The following is a 26,339-nucleotide window of genomic DNA, read 5'->3' as shown; positions in this document are numbered from 1 at the left end:
ATAAGTGTCCCGCTCTGTGCTAATCTGCTAAAGAGGTCCTCTTTTTTTTAGCATAGGCACCGCCAGGGTTCGAACCCGCAACCACTCGAACCATAGTCGAACGTCTTATCGATTGAGCTAACTTGACTGCTAAATGTTATAAAATCCAAAATATCCTGACTATATGCCTACTCTTTTGTCTTAAGTGAAAAGTTAATTAATGTAAGTCAGAACTTCCTGTTCAGATTTAAAGTGCATTGCCTTTCTGCAGATTAGAATGAAAACAAGCTTTGATTAAAATGAATAGTCATGATAGTAGTGGCTGTAATTCGAGACTGAATTAAGAAGACTAGATTGCATATGACGCCCTGTCAACCAGAATGAAAATGCAATACCTGCACAGGTCTGACATCAGACGCAAACTAGTCTTTTACTTCGGTCTTAGAATAACTGTAACTTTAAAGCAATTTGCTTACTTTGCTTAAAAAGTGGTTGCAACTATGAAGGAAAATTGATGAAACTAAAGAAGCAAATTATTATGCTTCAGAAGTAACATATGAGTTCACTTGAACTTGTAACATTCACCTCCTGAGGTCATAAAAACAGTATGCTAAGCACATGAACTATATATTACAAATAGAAATGTTTGCTGTTTAAATCACCTATGTTTAAATAATACAAGGGGCAGTCAATAAGTTCATAGAACAAGGTACTTGAAAGAGATCTAGCCAAATTCTTTCTATCTCACTCATGAGTTTTCATCTCCGTCAGGAGCAAATTCCATGATGAACCTGTGTTCACTTCTGGTACAGCAACTACACATTGTTAAATTTCATTTGAGTTTTCACCTCCATGAGGAGCAAATTCCATGATGAACCTGTGTTCACTTCTGGTAGAGCCTGTGAATTCAAGGAGGTAAGCTTTCTCTGCAAGGGTGACCTACCCATATACAGTGATGCAAAAATCAAATATTTTTACAGTAATGTTTTGAAGGAACAAGCTTTCAAATGAAACCAAATTGATTACTGCGCAACAAAGTAGCATACCTGGTTCTAGGATTTTTTGACTGCCCCTCATGCATATAAATGATGAAATTGTACACTCATGGGAAGTGGAAACATCAGGCCAGTTGTCAGGGATTTATCAAGCCATGGGGAATTCTATAATATAAGCCTAGGAAAAGGGCTTGCAGAGGGTTGGTCTACCATTATGTGCACCTTGATTTGAGGTGAATGTTCTAAAAAAGCATGGTACATTTGAAATGCTACATTCGTTAACCTGAGGGAGGAAGAAAGGGAAGAGGATAAAACCAGAAGATTCTGCATTCAATAGAAAACTAATAGAGTTTGTAAAGGACATACAAGTTGATGTTAAAAAATCATGTCCAGGAGATATTGATCTTATTGCTGAATCCAGAGGCTTATGGTAGCTTTTGTGGTAAAAGTGGAAATCAGTCCCAAAATCTGTGAGGTCTAGTACTAGTTTTCTCAGATATTAAACATTGTTGCAAGTGGCTGTATCTTTAGTCTTTTTCCCAGTGTCAGCTAAAGCCTTTCCAGCCGCTTTTTGAAAGAATGCGCTCGTAAAGTTGTGAAATTCTGCTGTATGGCAGAATTTCAATAACACAGAGATTTTATTGTCTTCATTGTTTAAAAGTTGGCACGCAACACTTCATGTTTTGGGAAATTTGATTGTCATGTTTAATCAAGAATGCAAGAATCATGCAGGAACATAAAATCTGTAAAAGAAACAACTCATGAAATAAAAACTCGCACACTCTCACACTAATTGCGCGCTCATTTGACCTGAATTTATTTCACCAAAGTTGGTGATTGTACGACTGTAATTAGTTGAAGCTGCCAACTTATCCATATCCAGATCCAGAACAATGTTCATTTGTACAGGCTTCCAGAGCAGGGAATTCCACATATATCTTGCCATCTTGGTATGACAATTAGCACAGTGTTCTCATGGCAGATGTTGTAGTGAACCCATGTTCTTTTCTCCTTGCTTGAGTGCTAGATCTACAATGTGATGTTTCTGTTTCAAACCTTCCCTCAATTGTAACCCGGATTTGTAATCAAAATGTGGTTAAAACCGTGGTTATTCAGAGCTGCCTCCTGGCTAGACTATGCCATAGTCTATATTTGATCAATAAAAGCAGGTTATTAATGTTAATCATGATGAAAGCATTCAGTTGAACTCGAAATTATACTGATATTTATTACATCAAATTATATACTAGTATAAAATTGTTATGAAAAAGTTTATATAATTATATTAGTGACAGTAAAAGTAAAGTGTACGTACTAGGCTTATATTATTGAATGCAACATATCATAATGTCATAATTGTATTGGCACTTCACTGAACAATTCTGATTTTAAAATCTGCCAGTTTATTAATCGCTGAAATTTCAGGTTTAAAATAGACTATGGACTTTTTAATTTTAAACGGGATTTTGAGCGGCAAAGTCCCTAACACTCACACTGTCAATCATACTTGTTTATCAATCAAATTTAACTGCAAGCAAATACATACGCGCTCATGCACTTATTGACACGCACATACAGTTACATAACACAATGGCGGCATACTTGTGTACCATGTAGTTATTAATGGTAATGACAGGTATCTAGAGGAATTAAACCATAACGAGATCTGAGGCGACCAATCACAAGCCAGATCCATTTAAAGATGCATTACATCATGGCCAATTTTAGTAGGCCAGATTACACAATCTCATCCATAGAAGCTCATAGACAGCCGTGTTAAGCATGAAAACCGCAATCCAATGTCAGTAGTCCACTTGGGAGCTAACAAACAGAGGGTGTAAAAAGATCAGATGTGAAAATCTATCAATTGTGCACACATTAATTAAATCAGAGTTTTAAGCTTAAATACAATATCCAAAGTATATGCAGAATGGGCAAGTGGACTACGGGGTAGTCTACCTCCTGGCTTGTTCTGCCTCTACATCATGTGCACAGAAACTTGGATCTTACATCTTCACTCTCTATAGTACTACCCATCTATATACTCTGAACCTCCCAAACTCCCAGGATTGCCATCTATACATTTAGGGGCCCAGCTTTTTTCCTTAACTACTCTCTATTCTAGAAAAATTCAGTACTATTTTTTTTGGATTCAAAAACAAAAAATATTATTCTGTTTTGCCAAATGCAACATATTTTAAATCCTAATCCTTTTTAAAGGAATAGGCTTTAAAATATTTTGCATTTGGCAAAAACTAATTAAAATTAAAATTAGTTCTAACTGGCAATGAAAATCAAGTTTTAATATTTGGTTAATTTTTAGAAATAAGGGCCAAAAACATGCATTTTAGGGCATTTTTTGTATGCTGTGACAATCAAGCCCAATGACTTGTACAAAGAATAATTTCAGGTTGATGCATTCTAATTTTTGGAAAACATTAATCTTTTTAATAACCAATTATCAAAATTTTCAATTGCAAAAATCTCACAAGTGCATTTTTCCTGTTACGTCACTATGTATATTCAGCAACGAAATGATTAGTATCTTGTGTTATTTTTCATTTGACTCATGATTATTTTAAGTCATATTAGCTTTCATCACTTATACTGTTGACCATCTGATAGGCCCAGCCTATAGGTAAGGTAAGTTCATGACATAGAAACTCTCTAGAGGTAACTGGTCATGTCATAAGCTTCCAGTATAGATCACATGTAAACTGTTCCCTACCCCTATGTCCTAACAGTATTTTGTCTCTGATAGCCTTTAAATCTGTCAGCCTTATATTAAGTTTTTATATTCTTTATATCCATTAATACATGTGAAAAATGCAAACGGTAGCTGTGTATTTTGTCATCAGCAGACAGGGTGAGCCCAGCTAGCCATGTCCTGTTTCAGGCTAAGATCATATCACTGGGCCTGTGAATTCTGCTTTTAACCTGGGCTTTTAACATCACATGCAATTATCTTAGTTAGGATCTTTTAAAGTGTAGTCGACCAGTAGGATAAAAAAAAGGTTATTGAAACATTCCATCATGCAGGAAGAACAAATATAACACGCAAGCTGGAAAGATTAATCAAATCAGAAGAAATTATAACATTTGGGTGTTTGGCAAAGAGCCAAATCAATCCAACAAAATCAGGGATCTTGCATAGCGGTCCTTATTCCCACATACTGGATTTTATATGCTCTACCTAGAACTCCATCTTGTGGACTTTTTTTTATTTGAGGAAAATTATCATCACTTGCCATTCTACCAAGCATAGATAAAAGATATTGCTGCCAACATGGAACTACTGCTAAATTGAGTTCAGGGTAATGTCCAGAATCAGTTTTTATACCAATGTACTATGTTCTTAACCAAAAACTAGAGCGGTTCTCGGGTTGCGCGTTTTCGGCATTCGCGGTTCGTGTGTAAGGTTCTTGGTTCTTGGGTGATGGTATGGTAGTTGAAACGTTAGTGGTTGTGTTAGATGTTTGTTTCTTTTTAAACCCTGTATGTTGGTGGTTGGGGAAGTGGGTTTATTTTATTATTTTGTAACGTTGGTATCTCAACGTTAGGCTTCAAGTAGGGGTACACTATGATGTATACAATAATACTGTGTAACAATAAGAAGGCGGAACTGTGGGTTTACTGTTATGTTATTTTGTAAATTTATTAGGGATATTTTACATAGACTGGTGGACTATGGGAAATGTTATATGTACTTGTTCAATAGTGAGGCGGGCGATACCACTTATCTGGTGCGTATCCTTCTTGTGTTAACTTTTTTTTATGATTAGCCTAAAAGGTATTTTGGTACTGGTTCTTTTGTTCGAGGGTCTTGATATTCGCCTGTCTCCGGAGCTAGAATTAGACTGTACTGAGTTGCAAAACGTGAATGCATGCTAGTTTGCAATGTCTGCCCCTATTTATACACTTTTATGCTGAGACTATACCTAGGTATATTGTCTCAGCTTTTTGATGCATTTCACAAGCGCAGAATGATGTACTCATTATCTCAAAGTACCAGATACATTGCTTTTGTGATTGGTCTATTGGCTGCAGTATTTTTCAGGTAGTTTGTAATAATAAGCATGCACAGGTCATGTTCTTGGGAGTTGACATAGGATCATAAGTTAAGTAATATTGACCCTTAGATGCATTGTAGTTAATTTGACCGTGCATCATATTCTGCTGTAGGCCTAACATCGGGTTTTGGTAAAGTGTTCCAAAAAAATTAAAACAGTTTAATGTTAATTAGAAGACTGTACTGGGTATGTATATATAGCAGTTGTCTATGCATGGTTAAAGAAAAATATTAACGTGCCACTGTATGCACGATGGGAAAGTCATGAGAAAAAAAGTCGGAACATCTTGCAGGCTTATTCTTTTGTAGACCTAAATAGTTAACTAAATACCGCCAGAAGACATGTGTAGCAGTTAGATGAAGATGATTCTGAAGGTATTTAGTTATCTATTTAGCTCTATTGGTGCAAAAGAATAAGCCTACAAGACGGGTTCCTGACTTCGCTTTTCTCCGACTTTCGCATGATGCATGCACATTTAAAAAAAAAATTATATAGGCCTACAAGATGGTTTCCAAATAATTTTCTCCTTACTTAGGATTTTTCATGCACATTAATATTTTTTATTAACTATCTGACTGCTACACATGCTATGTCTTCTAAAGGTGTTTAGTAACTATTTAGCTCTATTGGCCAAAAGAATTAAGACTACAAGACAGTGGTTTCCGACCTCCTTTTACTTCCAACTTTCGCACGATGCATGCCCATTAAAGAAATATTTTATAGGTCTACAAGATGGTGGGTCGGTATAATTTGTGACCCTACTTCTCATACCCGACTTTTCATACCCCATCTGACCGACTTTTTTTTTCCAGTTTGATGAGATATTCTCAGCGTATTCAGTAGGTAATTAAATATTGAACAAATGCCATACATATTTCCTTTATTATCGATTAAAATAACAGCATTTTCAAGCATTTTTTTATCGCAAATTTCAAAGCCTCGTTCAGCTATATTCAGATACAATTAGCATTGATGAGTTTTGAGCCCTGTGCAATACAAATCGCCTGGACTATTTGCTCAAGCCAATCAATAAGTGTTTGCACGCTTGCTTATTGAGGAGAAAAGTCAATAACTCGTTATACCTTTATCTGCTAACTTAGTTGAACCTGGTGGTGTGGTACGTTGAAGTCAATGTTCAATATTCCAAATGTTGCTAGCAGTAAAAGAGCTAAATAGCATGCAATGACAATAAAAAAAAAAGTTTATGATCGTCATGCTTAGACCTTAAGGTGGTATTTGAGGCATATTCTAGAAATTAGTAAATGGCTTTGTGACTTTCAGAAGATTTTAAGGTATGTAATTTGAACATAAATCATTTGAGTTTGATTTGTTTGACTAGACCTAATGAAGAAATATTTTCATTCAAGTGCAAATGTTCTAAGTAGTCTTACTTTAAAAGTTGCCCTGTCGGCTTCTAAATAGTAAACGAAAACTAAAGAAGTAATGTTTTCATACAGTGCAGACAAAGTAGCGCAGCCAGCGGGATCCGGGAGGGATGGGAAAGGGGAAAGAGTGTCGCCCTGACAAGAACTTGAAGAGGAAAAAGAACCTTGACAAAACATTAAAGAGATAACCGAGAAGGCAAAGGAAATGAAAAGGGGAAAAGAGCCCTGTTTTTACCAAAATTCATCCCGATCATGGACCACATTAAAAATTAATGTCTCAATAAAGCCCTTTTTTGGAAGCTCGAACTTAACATGTAGACTACAGCCTTCAGTCATGACAGTCTCTTTTAAAAATAACGGTATAGGCCTATTTATATGTCCCAGGTCAAAATGATGCAACCGGGATTTTTTTGGTCTCCAACACCTGAAATCCCCTCCCCCTCGACTAAGAAAGCTGGATATGCTCCCGATAGCACTATAGTGCCAAGTATGTTTGGTAACGAACCGGAGCGATATTGACACGTTAAACAAATGAAAAAAAACTTGTAACATCAACCTTCTTTTGTGATGACTTTTAGAACCTTCTTTTGGAATGGGATGGGGCATCTTTTGTGATGACTTCGAACTGTCTTTTCAATTGGGCCGAGCCATATTGGCATAACCACCGCACTAATCAACCTTCTTTTGATCTTCTTCTGTTATGACTTTCGAACCTTTTATTCTGTCATTTTTTAAACATTTGAATTCATAGTATGGCCGTCACATCTCTAGTAAGATTGTTTGTTTTGTTTTGTTTTTTGTTTTCGTTTTCTTCTTTTCAACGATAAAGAAGAAGGAATGGTTGTTTTTTTTTTTTTGGCCTATAGGTGCAAATATTTTCGTTTTAAAGCATAACCGGAGCGACATTGAGATGTAAAACACTATGTGAGACTATATACATGACATTATGATGATTATGGGGGCATTTAGCATTATTGGCATTCAGCGAAAACTAATGAAATGCTCTCAATTTAACATGTTTAAGTGCACATGTTACCCTGCCAGCTTTTAAATAGAAAAACTTTTCAACACCGGAGTACAGACATTAAATATGCAATTTTCTATTTGCCACCTATTGAAAGTTCATGCTACTTTTATTTTGCAGATTTTTGCCTTCAAAGTGTTCCTAATGACTTCCAGATAATTAATTACTTAGTTGCCCTACTTTGCATAATTAATTAGCTAATTTGCAGAATTAGCTAATTAACTATGCAAAGTAGGGCAACTAACTAATTAATTATCTGGAAGTCATTAGGAACACTTTGACCAAGTTTGAAACCAGTATTCTATTGTTAAATAAAAATGTTATTACATATTCATGAGCACTTTCGAGTCATATTGGTTCATTGATAATTGATAAAAATAATACAATACAAAAAATGTGTGAATTATAAAAACAGTATGTCCGATTAGCTTAAAACATAAATATTGATCAGTGTTCTTTGCCCTACTCAATTAGTCTATATTTTTAAAACATGCTTAGAGCACTTCCACAATGCCTCAAATACCACCTTAATGCGACAGACATATAAACGAGGCAAACACACAACATAGCTAGCGTTTTTTTGTGTTTTCAAAAAGCAAGACAAAAGCAAACAAAAATACACCCATTTCCGCTATTGACCGCACAAAATCATAGACCATTTACGAAATGAACGACCTTACTTAGGTGCGGCAATTCCCCAATAGCTCCCAATGGTGCATAAGCCTATGATACTACACGTATTCTTGGAAGCTTCTTAGTCGTGCATTTGACGGACTTAGGTGTTTTAATTTTTGTTAAATATCTCCTCTCCTGAAGACATATTATTATAGAAAATCTATCTACTTCTTCATTCGCATACATACTATATACCCTGCAACTTTCAATCTACACAGTGGCTAGATAACCCGTTAAACGTGCGAACAAATATTGCAAAACAAAATTAAAGTATGGCTGTACGCCTATACAAATAGTTACCAGACCAGGTAAAGAAACATCACAATATTGGGGTAGCTACATGTACATTACCTAACAGCTGTTCAGTATTGTGAATTCCCCTTTTCTGTTTGGAAAATCAAACTTACATAATTTTACACCAAAGTTGATTAAACCTAAAATTTTCGAATTATAAAAGGAGGACATTTAATTTTCACAGCATATATGAACATTTTCATACTTTTTATTCATGTCTTTTTTCATGGTGTAATGTTTAAAGGTAATCCCCAAAATATGTGCCAAAATTCATTCAACCAACTTACTCAATCTGCCCGATATCCCCCGCCCTCATCTGTGGCTTGCTGAATACTTGGAGATGTGCAAATCATTGATCATCACTCCTAGTAGAAATGATGAAAATATTCAAAAAGTCATATTTTGGAACAGGTTCATCAGGTTTGGTAATTAACAAATGATAAGTTTTTTGTTTGTCAAAACCAGTTGAAGAAACTTACATTTCTTGCTGACAGTTTCGTCAGTGCACCACTGACTTTCTCGAAGCTTGGTGTTGTTGTGATGATCCAACAGCTGATGACTGGCGGGAAGTTATATCACTTCCGGTAGCTAGGTTAGTCTTGCTACAAGTCTCCAACAGTGGATCAAACCACGTGACTCAGATTGTAGACCCCTCGTCTCTGTTCATAACTCCTCGCCCCTTCTCCTGATCTGAATTGATTCTTTTATCCATCTCGCTTTCCTATCACTTTCTCTCTCTAAGATTTTTGCCTCTCCCCAATTGATAATATGATTAGCCCTGGCTACGTGGTCACTAATAGCTGAGTTCTTGAAATGGCTCTCGGTTCCTTTCTTTTTTTTGATCTTGTGTATTTTTGCTGACTCGCTTTCTCTGCCTCCCTTCTGTGTTCATCCATGCGTGCCAAAGGTTCTTTTGTTTCACCAACATAAGTTAGGTCGCAGCTACCGAAGGGATTTCGTGAGACACAATTAGGGGTTTTACCGGCTCTTGCTTGTCTTTTGGGTGGACCACCATTTTTCGGATCGTGCTATTTGGTCTCATGGCCGTTGCGATATCATGTTTCTTGAGGTAAAAACCCCTAATTGTGTCTATTCAGATCAGGAGAAGGGGGCGAGGAGTTATGAACAGAGACGAGGGGGTCTACAATCTGAGTCACGTGTTTGATCCACTGTTGGAGACTTGTAGCAAGACTAACCTAGCTACCGGAAGTGATATAACTTCCCGCCAGTCATCAGCTGTTGGATCATCACAACAACACCAAGCTTGAGAAAGTCAGTGGTGCACTGACTAAACTGTCAGCAAGAAATGTAAGTTTCTTCAACTGGTTTTGACAAACAAAAAACTTATCAAAAAGTCATATTATTCATTTATTTACATTTGCATACTTTGTTTTACTTTGAGTTTTGTTGTGACTTCAGTGCTTTACATTGCTTTACTATTTGAGCGAAGTGAGCGTGTGCAGCGAGCTGTTGTTGGAATATCTTAGTGGTAGTAAGAGTATGAGCAGCACAGATATCACAAGTTCCAGCACAGAGCTTTACTTGATATTTGTTCCCAGTATTTGCTATCAGGAGAGCACATGAACCACCACAATGCAGTTGCAGGCAATAGAAGTTTGGAGGACACCTGTACAAACTTGCTGTGTCCTCCGAGCCCCCTCCCAGTAGGTACACAATAGCAATGTGTCAGGTTTCAGAGGAATGGGCAGGGAAAGATTAAACCCATCTTTAATATTGAAAGTGTTAAGTTGGCCATTTCAGGTTTTCTGTGGAAGTTTTAATAAATCCTGCGAATGGGAATTTGAATGAAATAACATGCTGATCCCCGGCCTGGTTATGTTGAAAGGGTCATGTCCAAAGCATTACATTGTTGACATGTTTATGACTGAAGACTGCCAGAGGAATTACTTATTGTATTCAATTTATCATGTGATAGTCATAATTTATCTGAAAAATATTCATCTGTCATAATCATGCAATCACATAGTTAAAGGTATATGCCATACGTATTATGTAATGCACTTTTATTTGCTTCAGACACCCGCTTTTTAGAAACATTGTATGGAAACTAGGTCCTGTAATTTTCTTGTTTTGATATCCACAAAGCCAATGCCTTCAAAGAAGGTCTTTTGCAGTTCATTAAACACCTACCAGTATCATAATGTATATCTTTGAGCAGGCCCGTGCGCAGCATTTTTTTTTGGGGGGTGCTGATTTTGAAAAAGTGGACTTTTTTTTCCTGGGGGGCGATTTTGTGAAAAGTGGACTTTATTGCCCAAATTTGGACCTTTTTAAACCAAAAAAGTGTAAAAAACATATTTTTTTGCTCGCTACACTCACAAATTCTGATAGTTTTGGACTTTCTGTATACTTTTGCAAGTGGGGGTGCAGGGGGGGGGAGGGGTGCGGCTGCACTCCCCTGCGTATGGGCCTGTCTTTGAGTGTAAGTTCTGATTGACTTATCATATACAGGTTCATATAAAACTGTAATGTTTTTGCATAAAGTTTTTTGTTTTGTTTTTCGTTAATTAATCAAATGAAAGTAAACATTGACAATTAATGCCGCTATTGCACATACACCTTTAAAATGTGAAGAAGGTCATGTTACAGACATGGAATTACTGTTAGTGCTGTAGGCCTTATGAATCACAACATAGTGAATCAAATGTAAGTAGGTTTGGCAGGTCTTTTCCCATTCAAATTTGAACAAAGCTGACACAGGTAAGAATGCAGGCAAGAGGAGGATGCCAAACACATCAAGTTATCACCTTACTGCCACTGTGAATTACTGCTGTGTGAATATCAGATTTTTATTAGCAGACAAGAGAATTTCATAAATTGTTGGGTTTCTGAGTTAGGTCATTTCCTGTTCCTCGTTTCACCTCGAGTAGTGACGTAAGAGCTGCGTATTTCACTTGTCGCAGTGTTGTTGCACGCTAAGCTAATCTTGCAGAGCATTATACACACACATGCAAGGGCATTTTGTCCGCATGTTTGCAGCGCAACCACGTCACTACTAAACACGAGGTGGAACAAAGAAGAGAAAGAGAGCAAATCATGAGACAACAGTTTTTAAAGGAGTATTTCGTTAGCCTAGCATCCCTTTTTATGACATTTTTAGTAGATATCCATGAAAAAAGCTTATTCCAAAAATTCCAGTTGATTCCGATTTTGCGTTTGCTAGTTCTGCATGATTATGTGTATTACACTGCTCATAGACAATGTGTTGTAATTTCGTTCTGCTGTACCAGAACATAATTCAAATTTCACAATATTTTTGCTAAATGAATTAATCTACAAGAAATTTTTGTACATAAACATGTAGCCATAGGTTTCCAGTGGTATAAAAATCTTGTAGAAAAGTGGGGATGATGTTGCGGATCATGAAATTTTAATTAATTGTGAGATAAAAAAATTTGACACAGTTTAGACATTGACATATTATCGTGTGACTAATAATGCTCAGTAAATGAAATGATAATAAAATGTAGGAGTAAAATCTTGCTTGCCCCTTGTATGTATACTGCAGCATGTAGTAAGAAGAGTGCATTCAAAGGGCAAACACTTCCAGACAGGTACATCAACATACAATTGTTCAGAAACAATTTTAGATGTTTACTTACAGCATAGATGCAGAGCATTCAAGTGAGAGGAAAAGCCTAAAACTGACCATGTTATGTACTAAAATTATACATAAGTGTACTAAATAGGTACTAAAACTAAATATTTGCATTCTTCTCGATTTCTTTACCAAAATGATATTATGAATATTGCGTCCCTAGATATTACTTGATATTTGCTCCAACTGTTAACAGAACGGCTAGATACTGGTTTCAAATGTTTTGTGATTTGGTGGAACAAAAGGAAAGAAAAAGAAAGAAAGTAAAATATTAAAACTTGGTTGGTTGCCCAGGTTTAGTTGACACTTTGAAATAAAAGAAATATGTGAGTTCGAACTTAATCCAAGCTTGATTTATATATTTGATATTAAAGTAATTTTAATTAGACTCCAGGCCCATGGAGTATATTATAAATGCTTTACCTTGGTAACTTACAAATTTATAACTGCAAATTACTTGTGTTGGTAGGGTGATAGAGTATGGTAACCTAACATGCTGTATATTAGTAATACAGTTTTGTATCATTTTATTTGCATAATATATGAATATTAAGGAGGTTATTTGCATATTTTGCTTGAAATTCTATAAATCCAATCAGCAGCAGTAACACACAATAATCAATGAACTTCTAACATGAGTGGCTCCTGAGTTGGGAGGGGGGCAAAAATAATGTTGGTGGTCATGGGCCAAGTACCATAGAGCCCCCAATAATTTTGACCTCATGGATGCCCCACCATCAATATTATAAATCTTCTGGTATGTACAAACATGGTAGGGTAGTTGAGTATGATCACCTCTAGTGCTGTAGTTTATGTCTTATTATTTACACATAACCTTTGTTGGGGCCACATTCATTACAAAGCTCCCCTTTATAAACATGGGAACCCAATCAAGATCCAATGCTCCCTTCCATAAGACTGCCATGTTCAATCTCTGAAGGCTAGCAACTATTGCATAATCAGCATCTACCCACCAAATATTAAAACTGTCTTGAAAACTCAGCTACATTGAGCTGTCCTTTTAGCTTTCAAGTTGTAGCTCCTCAGTAAGCCAGCTAGTTGTGCCGGCCATCAGGCTACCCTGGGAATGCAGACCCCCTGGAAAGGACGCACAGATATGCGCTAGGTATGATCGGTATCTCAGAGCTACAAGCCGCATTGACCCTGTGATCCTATCAGTTTATAACTGAGCAGTAGTGTGACGTCCTTTACAGTCATGGGAGTTATTTTATTTGGTGCAAAATTATGCATTTGTTGAGATACTGATGACATACTTGATATAGCTAGCTACATAAACAAGAATGTATATCCTATATTCTAAAGAAAAGTAGTTTACTACATGAAGTCCATTGAGAAATGAGAATGTTTGCTCATGCTTCAAATAGTTGGTGCCCGGAGTTGGCACACATGCTACAAGGAAGTTGTGATAAAAAGACTCAGGTGTATCCTAGAAGTTCCTCGATCAGTACACCCCCACTGGAGTGATTTGAAAATAAAATAAAATCACAAATTTAACAAAAAATATTTTTAATCTAGCCTTTGAGCACAGATGTTTTGAGCATTAGTTTGATTGTCTAAATCTATTAATTAATCAAATTTATACTTTTCAAAGACATCAACTTGTAAACCATTGCTTTGATTTTATTCAAATGCCAAATTAAGTGATATCATGAGGTCTATGACCAGACCATGATTTCACCCTTTTTCATTGAATAAAAAGTGCACATTGATTGACTTGTTATGTAGAGAGAATTGCCTATAGATAGAATGATGATGGTGCCTCAGTTAGCGAGGATGGAGGGTTAGGGTGATGAGTATTGCCTAAGGCTTGTACTTGCCCCCTTACTGAACCATCTTCTCTCTGTTTACCTGCCACCTGCTACTCTGGACAAATATTTTTGAACCAAAAAAAGAGGTAATATGAAACTATGTGACTTTTTTTTTCATCAATTTTTCTTTATATGAACTAGCTATTTCATTTTCAAAATATTTCAGATTAAAACTGTGATGAAGGAATTTTGCCAGGCTTTTATTTCTCTCTGAAAACAGAACTTTATAGTGCTTACTGACATAAATGTCTATTAATCTTATAATATACTGTGTAATTCAAAACAAATCAATCAGCAAAAAAATTATCTTATAATACACTGTGTAATTCAAAACAAATCAATCAGCAAAACAGCTTTTTGACAATCAAATGTCAAATAGGATATGTATCAAGCTAGCTTAATTTGTTGAAATGTCACTATCATTAATAAAATTATGTCGGCTGTGTTAAGAAATGATTTTGAATTTCTCTAGGTTATTCATAACGAATAGCCTAGGCTTCCTTATTAACCAACATTAACAGTATGATTATTCAAAGTTCAGCGTTGATTTAAACAAGAAAGGAAATAAGAAGGAAGGAAGGAAGGCAACATATTCCACTCAATGAAGGAAAAGAAAGTAGTAAGGAAGGCAAGATGTCCCATCTGCAAAGTCTAGATTTAATGTGAGGCATCCTTCTACATCATTATCTGCAAAATGAAATTAATTTTTAATTCAATCTTACAGAAAGAACGGTAATGCTTTAATTTGTAGGGTGCCCTGAACTGAACCTTTGTAATTTCATACTTGATATTTGTACATATGAGGATTTCAGATGCAAACACTGTGATTGTTTGATAGTATTGATAGAATCATGTGTGTAACTTATGTGTACTATAAAATTATTGGTGTACTTGTGTCTTAAAATGGACTGGAGAAGTGTGTTTTCTCAAAGCATTCATACATTGATTATGTGCCTCTATGAAACAAGGATTAAACTGTTTTGTTCTATTTACAGGAACTTCAGTGTTTGAATTCTTACTTAATATTTACAAGATTCCCAAGGTACAGGAATTAGGAAACAAACTAAAACTTTCCCAATAGTGATGGGAAAAAACAGTGTGAGGCTATTCCTGTTTGGGACTGTTCCTTACTGCATACTGGTTGGTCTCCGTGCACTCTGTTTGCAACTACCTTTGGGAGAACAAGTAATTTGTTGAATGCCTTTGTAAGTCTACTAGTCCTCAAGTAATGAGTCTAAATAAGACTCTGTATCCCTCAGGCAGATAGTGATATTTGTACTCATGTTTACTTCTAACTATTACATACAAAAGTGGAAATACAATACAAGTTTGTTTGATTGGAAACAAATCAGATTGATACCATTCAAATACTTGTTGTTAAAAAGTATTTTGGATTTTTTGTTTTGAAAGTATGTTAGAATTTGCAAAAAAATGAGATTGTGAGCCTGGAGAAATGCCCAGTGAAAACGTTTACTCTCGGAGTGAACTCTGGAGGTATTTCACTTGCTTAGCAATTGCTATTTTGGTTGTTGCAAGTAATTTCTAATTATCATATTATCCAGTGATTACAATCTTTCTTGTACAAGTTGTAGATGTGACTGTTCGCATGTTTTTAACTTTAAATTTAAATGCACTTGGAGCACTTTAACATATAGTCAAGACTAAGCAATGCATGTCAAGAAATGGAAATTGAAATTCATACAAAATTGTGCATTTGAGCATAAATGTCTAGTGTCTCAAACATACGAATGACTTCAGATCCCGGCTTCAGATTATAATTTCAAAGAAATAACTGATATATTAGAAATGTTCTGGTGAATATGTAAACTGTACGTAAGTATGCATCATGCTTAGTACAAGTGAGTCTGCTACTCTAGACAAGACATTAAGTGCAGTGGCTTGCAATTATATCAACAAAATTGCCGTCATAGTTGTCATACTCATTTTGTCATCACTCCAACATCATCATCATCATTACCATGTGTTTGGTGCTGCAGGACAGCAATGTGGCATTTAAAGAGAATGCAATGAGTCTGACTGCTAGTGTCACAAAAGACTTGTGAATATTTGCTGTAGGGTTCATTTAAACACAGATATGCAAGTACCTGGTAAGACAAATCTTGATTTCAAAAGCACAATTTGGGGACCATCCTTTATGATAACTGATGGAAAAGAAATAGAAATTTATATACATCATTTTAAGAATTCATTATACTGCAAATCGACGCTAACCTTATCTACTTTAATATTATAAGTTCCATGTCCCTAAGCATTGAGCTAGTGTAAACGCCTTGCTGTAGTTATTTAACCCAAGCTGTTTTGCCCTCAAACATAAATCTGCAAGAGAGCTTATCATAACATTAGAAAACTTGCCGACACTTTTGCTTTTATCTATTTTTAATTCCTATGTCGGTTTAGCTTGATGTACACCACAGGTCATCATGACATGCAAAGATATGACAAGTGATGGAGATGTCTCTTTGCTGCGGATTGCCGAATCCAAATTCTGCATGAAGCATTGCCATGACAAAATTCTTCATTTATGTGATTATTGAAAAGAAACAAGACACAAGGCATACAGAGATGAGCCGCTCAAATCCTTAGATGTGGGTCTATGTTTGAAGAAAACAAATCCTGAGATGTGGGTCTTCTTTGAAAAATGGTCTGCGCTATGTTAGAAAAGTGGGTGCTGCAAATGTAAAATCTGTAGAAATAGGGACCTTTATTGACCAAAATCGTTAGATTTGGGTCACAAAGATCAACCACATTCAATTTTGACTTGTTAGATTGCACCTTCAAATGCCCATGTTGCAGAAAGTACCATCAATATTAAATTGGTGTTTCTGAGGCATGAACATAATAATATTGCTTGAATAATAGAAAACATAACAAACAGCATATTTGTATTAGCCATATCTCAATATCCATTTCCCCAACATGTGACTCATGGTGCTTGACCATATCACATAGGATATTAGAGCAGAGCAAACAATATGTCTTGGTTCACCTCAAGTTAGGTAGTGATGTAAATGCTTTTTAGCAAATGTCCTAACAAACCACCCTCATGCATGCATGTACACTCTGCATAATTAACTTTGTGAGTGCAATACGATAATGCGACCAGCAAAATATGCACCTCCATCCCTAGCGAACTTGAGGTGAACCAAAGTATGTACACATTTCATCTTCAAAAGCATTATCTTAATACTTGTGAGGTTGATGTTTGCTACCATGACATGCTCCATGGCCAGAAGGTTAATCTTGGTCTCTATAGCTTAGTTTGATTTGATGTTTAAGTGTTGATTTGATGGTTGACATTTGTGTATAGTTCACACACAGCCTTTGATTATTGATATAAACCCTTGGCAAATCATATGGAATAAATTGAGATAACAAAGTTCAGCCTCCCATACCTTTATCATGGAGAAGGATAGCGACTGATATCTATGATAATAATTTGGATATTATATAGTGGATCCCAGCACCCAATTTTGCAAAGACTTTCAATGAATCATATGCATGATAAGTGACACAAAATCCCTGCACCATTCAGAGTGGATTTACTACTTTGGGGTCTCTTGAGACATTACTATTTTCATTGCATTCAAGTACATTTTACAAAAATCATTGCATAGTATTTCTACGAGTATACTCTCAGTTATCACAATACAAATACAGCCCCAGTTTTAGTGGTCAAGCTTTTGTTAGATGAGTCTCTGACATCATCAGGAAGTTGGAGACTTCTGATGAAGTCAGAGACACATCTGACGAAAGCTCGACCACTCACACAGGGGCTGACTGCACATGGTACTGTGATAACCGATGGTGTACTCGTAGAAATACTATAACTTGTTATGAATTCCCATTGAGAAAGCATATCTATTTATTGTTGCATATTTTGTTTGATTTCAATTTTCTTGTTTGTTTAAAAATGCAATTTACTATTTTCTGTGTTTTGCATGTCACATGGATGGAGAAGAAGATTGTTCTTTTGGATACAGTCTGTGCTTGTTTCATCTTTTCTTGTAATACAGGAACTCCCTCAGTGGGAGAAGAGAAAGCCACAACATTGTATAAGTAATGTAATTATGAAGTCAGTTTTGATAACTTCAGAACATGATGTCATTTTGTGGTATTTCATAATTCCATTTCCTGTGTTGCACAAGTTACTTGACAAGACCAGGCAAAATTGGTATTGAAGTGGGGTTTTGCAAAGGTACCAGTTTTCAAGAACAAGCGAGTTGTTCTCTTGGATGGCGCCAGGTGGTGCCTATTGGGTTACGATTAAGACGTGACTTTACATACATCAAATTCACCAATTAGGTTTAAGGGCAATTAAAGTTGAACAAGTGTTATAGGTGTTTTCACAACAAATCGCACAGATCATGTGTGATACGTGAGCAAGTGATGTGGATTTAGTAAAACGATAAGCCAGTGAGATAATGATCAACTTTGTGTCCAGGCCTTTGGTTATTCCTAAGTGAGTCACTTTTGTAGATATCAGAAACGGCTTTGTGTGTTGTTTTTCTTCCAGGGTGCATCTACATCCCAGATTGAATGGATATATTTTTGAGTTGGATATGTTAGAGATCATAATAATATGTTCCCCTTTTATTTTTAAAAATCATTACAAATTTAGAAACATGGAAAAATATGCTGAAGATACAATAACATCAGAAAAGCATATTTTATGACCAGAATGGGCACATGAATTTCATGATTTTTGGCCCTCTCCTTTGGAATAAATGGCTGCCAAATGCTGCTACAAATTTTCAGATACTGGTCTATTTTATTGTTTTAAACCTCTTTTTCCTTTCAAGTTATGTTATAGGAGTCTGCCCCTTCTTTGCTAGAAATTAGAATCATAATACTTCTAGACATTCTTTTAAAATCAATATGTACTACACAAATTAATTCATTAAATCGAATTAGCCTGGCACGTTTTGTGCTGGAAAGAACCTTTGTTGAGTCAGAGGTGAAAGTACTTTTACTTCCATAACATTATGATTCTTGGTCTTTAATTGTAGCTAAATTCAGCATATTTGCTTTCATGATTTGTATCCAATATTTGTGATAAGCTTTACGTGTTGGGACATCAAACCCTGAAGTTTGGCATATATCCAGCCATTTTCTCATAATAATACATCCCCTCATTTGTGACCCATAATTGCTTGGCATTAATTGTAAAATAACAAAGCCAGAGACTTAAATATTGTTCTAACCCAATTGAAATCCATGTTTAATGGCAATGATGGTAATTATTTTGACTTTTCTCTCTTTGCAGTGTTCTGTGACATGCGGTGAGGGAATCAAACGACGCTCTGTGACATGTGAAGATAAAGAAGGCCGACTCTACCCGGATAAGTGGTGTGAGGGGAAGAAACCAACAGATCAGAAGACTTGTAAACGATCATCATGTGCAAAATGGGACAATTCTGAATGGAGTCAAGTAAGGAAGAGCATAATTATGAGAAGTTCAGATGTAAAAACTAATAAACTCCATTTTCAAACTTGATTTAAGCCATTATTTGCCCTATAATGCTGACTTTAAATTGGCGCCCTACTTAACAAATTCCAAGGTAAATATGAAAAAAGTGGCGCATATTTTTGTTTAATTTGACCAGTTATATTTGCCTCAAATTGAGAGAAAATGGATATATCGGTCTTTGCATCTGAACTCTTCATGTTCATCTTGATTTGATCAGGGAACAAAATGTGGCGCACAAATATTTTATTTTTATTTAACATTCTTGCCAAAGCTGTATCACAATGATTGGTACCCATCAGTTTACATTGATTTATGGATGAGTCTGACGCATCAAATTCAACATAAGATGCAAATAATTTGTATATTAATTGAAAAAGTCATAAACTATACATTCTGGACATATCAAGAGGATCCAATGTTGCATTTGGAAGTGGCTGGCTTTTTAATAAATGTCAAATTTGATGGATACCAATCATTTTGATACACCCTGTACCAACAGTGTAGTGAAAATAGCATCACAATTTGGAATTATGGTTGATGAAGACAATGAAATACAAAATAATGTTTCCCACTCAAAATTGTTTTAATTTAAGCAGCAAAGTTTGAATTTGATGGCAATATATGGATTAACCTACTTGGATGTAGATTACTATGTACACATACAAAGGCACATAATGACTTCACCAAGCTAAGGTGCGCAATGGTAACTCCCACCCACAAATAAGTCCACTTTGCGAAGTACACATGTGCAAGTTTTGTTATGAATTTTTTTGTTGATTTCGAAAGGAGCAGTCAACTTTCTAATGGAGAAAAAACCCAAAAGTTACCTACTCTACTACATGTAATTCTCAGACACAGGTTTGCATAGCCGGCGCTGTGTCAAAGTGTGTGCGTACTTCGCAGAAGTGACCGGCTAAGTGACCGGCTGCTTAGTAACAACATTGTATTAAGCGTTATTGGTTCACAATGTCATACACTTGTGGGACGCATCTGGATCGTTACTTCCAAATGTACATGTTGTGTCCTAGAATTAAATAGAGGAACAGTAGTAACAATTATATGCAACAGACAGAGGGCTGGCTACTTGTTATTCAGCATGCCTGTTTTGTGTTCCAATGGTTGTGGCTTTTCTATTACATGCAGTAGACTTATGAAAGTGATAGCTTGCTAAAAATTTCACTTTGAATCTTAGGATAAAACGTTCCGCTGACTTTCTTAAGGTCAGAGGATTCCAAAACGCTCATGGAAACCACTAAATTAGATCAAAAGTAGGAACCACTTGGTGAAATTTAACATAATTTTGTTTGTAAACAGTATCTTATGTCTTGTGAGGGCAGCAGAGGAGAATATCAATATCCAAAATATAAGATAGACAGAACTACACAAAGTACCTTTCAAACCATAGAGGGCAGCCTAAAGACATTTGCTATAGAGTCCACTGAAACTGGACTGTAAGTTGATATTACTGGATTCATGCAGGATTTACTATAGTAAAAATTTAATTTGAATGAACATAGCTGCCAACAGCTGTACACAATCCGACCGAGATTGTATTTCAAGATATAAAATGTGAGCAAGCAGAAATACTAATCAAACCAATCAAAAGACATTACCGGACGTAAATACCAGCCAGTGAGAGTGAATTGGATTCACTTCTGCAGGCATGTATGTGGGCATTTGTCATGCACTGTGCGTGGACGTTCGTCATGCTATGTTCATTCAAATGAAAGTTTTAAATAAAACAAGTGCATTGTATTTTCCCTCAAAAATCAAAACTGTAATTACTATTTTAAACCTGTAGTGTTCTACAACTTGTGGTAAAGGACTGCGTGTTAGACAAGTACGCTGTATCAGTAAGGACCAAGAGGTAGATGAATCTGAGTGCACCAAGGAGAAACCAGTCACCATCAAAGGATGTCGAAAAGACCGGTGTCCTGGTAGCAACCGGAATCGGAACAGTGGGAACCAAAAGCAGAGCAATCGTAATAGGGACCGCAACAATGGCAACAAGAACCAGAATGATGACAACAGGAACCAGGATGGTGAGAGGACAACAAATACTGACTACTCCTGGAAGAAAGGCAAATGGACAGGTGTAAGTAAAGAATTTAATTCTTATGAAAATATATCATTATACCATCAGCCTACAAAAAGGCTCAGGCTGTTGAAAGAAATGGAACCTCTAAGAAATGTGAAGATGTTCATAACATGCTTTACTTCATTGTGGGCACATTACTCCTATTGAATAATAAAAATTATCAGGTTGAACTCTGAAAAACTTGTTCTTTGTGCTCTCAGACCTCACACAAGTCCATGCACAAAAGAAATTGCTTTTTGTCAAATGGAAGTGGTCCAGTGTTTCATAGTACACAATTAACACTTACGGCTGAAAGACTATCAACTTCTTATTATCACTACTATTAATTGCAATTATTTCAGTGTTCCAAAACCTGTGGTAGAGGTGAGAAGTACCGTCATATCTACTGTGTGGACAGGGATGGTGGTAGAGTCCAGGATGACCTATGCACTGGACAACATAAACCAGGTGGTCAAAGGGCCTGTGAGGAGGATCCATGTCCCGGGACCAGAGTGGACTGGATTGAAGGACAGTGGTCTGAGGTAACTAAATAAATTAGCCAATTCCTGACCAAAGGGGAGAAAACTATATCTTACTTAATCTCATCAGGTGCAGTTCGGATTAATTAACCCTAACACTCCTAGGTTGGTTTGTTCAGAGGTGCCCTATGTCTTGTCCACCACAGCCCCACCAAAGGGGAGGCTTTAGTAGTTTGTAGACTGTGGTGATGTTAGGGTGTGTGACAAGGAGAAAGGTTGGGGTGCCTGTCTCATGAGTGTGGCAAAGGGCAAATAGAGAGGTTGCATTCACAGCAAGTGGGCTAGACTATGCCATAGTCGATTTTTGATAAATAAAAATGTTATTAATCATGATGAACGCATTCAGTTGAACTCGAAATTATACTGATATTTAGTAGGCCTACATCAAAATACTAGTATAAAATGGTTATGAAAAAGTTTAGGCTATATAATTATATTTGTGACAGTAAAAGTAAAGTATAGGCCCTCACGAGGCTTATATTATTGAATGCAACATATCATAATGGCATAATTATAATTACACTTCAATACTGAACAATTCTAATTTTAGAATCTGCCAGTTTATTATCCGAAAAACCGACTATGGACTTTCACTTTTAAGCAGAACTTTACGGGACTCACANACTGTCACTCATACTTGTTTATCAATAAAATCTAACCACAAGACTAAGCATGGTGGTACAATACGCGCTAGATGCATACGCTCATCCACCAGCACAAAAGCGCCGCATTTCCCTAGATAGTTGTGTACCATGTATAGTTATAATGGTACCAGTGCGCTCGGGAGGATTTAAACAATAACGAGATCTGGGCGACCAATCACAAGCCAGATTCATTTTAAAGATGCATTACATCATCACCAATTTTAGTTAGGCCAGAAATTGGCCTAACTCTCAAGGCAAAAATCAGTAGTCCACTTGGGAAGCTAACAAAACAGAGCGTTGGTGACTGAAAAGATCAGTTGTGAAAATCTATCAATTGCGCACTCATTAATTAAATCAGAGTTTTAAGCTTAAATGTAATAGCCAGAGTAGTGCACAATTGGCAAGTGGACTACGGAGAAGTCTACAAGTGGGCAGGTGTTAATGGGGACTGGGAGACATTGTGAATGTCAACAAGGCAAAGGTTGCTTGTTTACAGTTTTAGCATGGGAGGGAGACCAGTTAGCCTCCTTGTGCTTCTCCCTTCGTTTTACCTTTGGGTTCATCTTGGAAGACATACATTCATCTGTGGGTGGTATTTCTGGTCAAATTTCCTGGTGTCACTTTCTGGACATAATTATGGTAACATCTTCGGGTGGTGTTGCCCCCCACACTGAAACTGAAGGGTAGGCACCCAGCCTGTAGTATATTTGTTATTAAATTTGATACAAACAAAAAGACATGAGCAAATTTTGGTCAGTTTATTTAAGTCTGTATTACATGTATAAAGACCATTCATATAATTCCTGCCATTGATGGGGTGAACATCGATATCACATCGATATCGATATCACATACTATAAAATAATGAAAGCATGGTCAAGAATGGTATCATGTGATTATAAATATGAACTAAAAATATGGGCATGTACTCAAAATGATGAATTGCTCTCTTTTACAGTGTTCAACATCATGCAGTTTAGGACAGCAGACCCGTTCAGTAACATGTCAAGTGTTTGGTGAGGATGGTTGGCCTCAAGATGACGCTGTGACAGGCTGTGATGATAAAACCAAACCAATAGAAACCAAAGAATGTAACTATGGTGATTGCTCTCAAGACACATACTGGATCATAGGAGGATGGAGTGAGGTTAGTTACCAACTATTAAGGTGAAAATTTGGTGGTATTTGATCAACTCTGAGGGGCATGAGATGAGGATCATACTGTGGTCATTTATGATGAGGCTTGCATGTAATTACTGAATCAAGATATAATCTAAGTATAATAGGGGTGCAATTTGTTTTACATATGTGATGCATGTTTTATATAAAATATGTTCTTTTGTAATGTGTAGCAAAACATTGTCACTTGTCACAGGAAAGAGAAATTAGTTAAAAATTATAGTGCAGAAATATAGAAACATGACTTTGTACAATGTAATGACCATTATGTAATTTTATAATAAAGCAATCTTTGCCTTTATTTCTAGTGTTCAAGAACTTGTGGTGTAGGCATCCAGAAGCGAAAGGTTGACTGTCGTAGCAGATCCGGTAAAAGGGTTTCACATCATGATTGTAGAGATACAGCAATCAAACCAGATGCAGAACAGGTCTGCCATAGTGAACCATGTAAGCTACTCTTCACTTGCAATCTTTGAATTTGTGTGGGGGAAGGGGTGTTTGCAGGTGTGTATGGGGGTGCATTAGTGTCTCTCTGGTGTCTCTCTGTCTTAAAAGGCCCGTTCAGTGATTTGCTCATTCGAATGATCGTAAAAATCATCAAAATACAGATTTTGGTACCTTTGTCATTGTTATAAATGTGTTAACATAGCCTGCTGGTAGTTCAGCCGAGAGCCGTGTATTCAAGACAAAAATAAGGAATTTGCATGAATGTAATTTATATACTAACAGTATATAACAGTATATAAATTAGCTACAAAAAACTGCTACATGTATTTGAATGGGGCTTCATCAATACTGCTGTTTTCTTCATTTTCCTTGCCAAATTTTGCATTTTAAAAATACCAAATGACAATTTGAATGACTTATTATTTTAAACAATTTAAAAACAATTTTAAGTTTTTTACAATTCCGCTGGGATCACTGAATGGGTCTTTAAACAAAAGAGATACAAGACTATTCACAAACAGGTAAAGTCCCTGCATCACCTGTTAATGAGGGCTGAACGTTCCATGAAGTGCAACAAACGAAATTGCTAGGCAATACCGCATATTTTTACAGTCATGTAAATGCAAAGGCATGCAATGCTGGCGTGATTGTTAAACATGCACAATCAAACGATCAGCCCTCTTGAATATGCAAGAATTCACAGCATACAAAGCAAAAGGACTTTGGCTGTTTGCAAATAGTCTGTATCTCTTTGTATTGACCATTTGCAAAATGAGGCATGCTTATGTCTTTCATACACATGCTTTAATTACCACTTTGAAAAAGCCTTCTGGCACATTGCCAGGAAAGCATGAAAAACAAAATTACACTTTTGCACATGCTTTTGCAGAGAGAACTTCCTTTTGATAGCAGGATTGCGGATCTGTGCAAAGGTCAATATCTCTCTGTTCCTGTTCTTTGCCATTACCTGTATATACAGTGTGCCAAATATTGTTTGATGAGATAAAGTAACTCTAGTGATTGTTGATTCTCACCATAGGTAAACCTACCAGTTGTCATGAAGTACAACAGCTATATGGAGCAAATGAAGACAAAGAATACACCCTCCAAATACAAGAAAGACCATTATCTGTATATTGCTACAACATGGCATCCACTGCACCTATAGAATTTATTAGCCTGCTGGCAGGTGAAACTGAAAACTTCTCAGAAATGTATCCCAAAAGGTAATGATGTAACAATGATTGCTGAATTGTAGCAAAATCAATTGACATTTACACTTGATCAAGTTGGAAGCATTTGAGATGTGATCTCACTAAATGAGTCTCTTATCAGGGAAATGAATTCTCTTTCAAAGCACTGTGTTGGTTATTAAAATAAGAATATTATGATGAACAAAAATACATACAAATTTCAAATATCTGACAACTGTGCAGCATCCTTCAAGAGTAGAGTGATTAAGAATCTTATTTCATTTGTCTAGTGCTTTACTGTACCCCTTCAGTCTTGTTGTTTTTATACTGCTGTGAACACTGATTGGCCCATGTGGTTGCCTTTTATAGTGCCTTGGTGCCTATATAAGTTCTTGACCTGTATCACTCCTCATGGGCTGTTGTTCACTCCAGCATTTTATATAAAAAATGCTTGTGGCTGACATGTATTCATGTTGCTTAAAACAATAAAATATATACCTTATTTTGCTAGATTTTTAACAATTAACTATTGTCCACTGTCCAGTTCATTGTGTCTGATCACATGGACATTTTCATAGTAATTTGATTGAACTGCCAAACTGGATTATCATTTATTAGTTTTCTTGGCATATGCATTGTCATCTGATTAATGTAAGTAGGAAACTACAGTTGATATTACTGATGATAACCCTATTCTCTGTTACTTGTTTCAGACTTATCAGAACTGACACATGTCCATATAATGGGAACCGCAATGATGCATGTGACTGTATAGAAGAGGGTGACCCAGATGCAGGACTCAGTACATTCAGCAAAGTCAGAGTTTTATTACCAAATCTAGAAGTCATAAGTAAGTATAAATGCAATGCTTTTGTCAGAAATGTTATCAACATTAATCCGTG

General features: G+C 36.2%; 1 protein-coding gene across 2 annotated transcripts in view; it reads left to right on the top strand.

Annotated features, from left to right (window-relative positions):
- Nucleotides 1-26,339, top strand: part of LOC140148974 (A disintegrin and metalloproteinase with thrombospondin motifs 9-like) — a 226,981-nt gene that overhangs the window by 196,354 nt on the left and 4,288 nt on the right. For both annotated transcript variants that reach the window (XM_072171087.1, XM_072171086.1), the window contains 7 exons: nucleotides 19,155-19,319; nucleotides 21,160-21,453; nucleotides 21,798-21,977; nucleotides 23,577-23,765; nucleotides 24,106-24,244; nucleotides 25,284-25,470; nucleotides 26,151-26,287. In XM_072171087.1, the coding sequence (XP_072027188.1) occupies nucleotides 19,155-19,319; nucleotides 21,160-21,453; nucleotides 21,798-21,977; nucleotides 23,577-23,765; nucleotides 24,106-24,244; nucleotides 25,284-25,470; nucleotides 26,151-26,287 (1,291 nt within the window). The remainder of the gene's footprint in view (nucleotides 1-19,154; nucleotides 19,320-21,159; nucleotides 21,454-21,797; nucleotides 21,978-23,576; nucleotides 23,766-24,105; nucleotides 24,245-25,283; nucleotides 25,471-26,150; nucleotides 26,288-26,339) is intronic.

The sequence above is a fragment of the Amphiura filiformis genome, chromosome 3 (genome assembly GCF_039555335.1).
Source record: "Amphiura filiformis chromosome 3, Afil_fr2py, whole genome shotgun sequence".
Classification (NCBI taxonomy): Eukaryota; Metazoa; Echinodermata; class Ophiuroidea; order Amphilepidida; family Amphiuridae; genus Amphiura; species Amphiura filiformis.
Note: the sequence above shows the minus strand (reverse complement) of the source record. Positions and strands in the feature narration are given on the sequence as shown.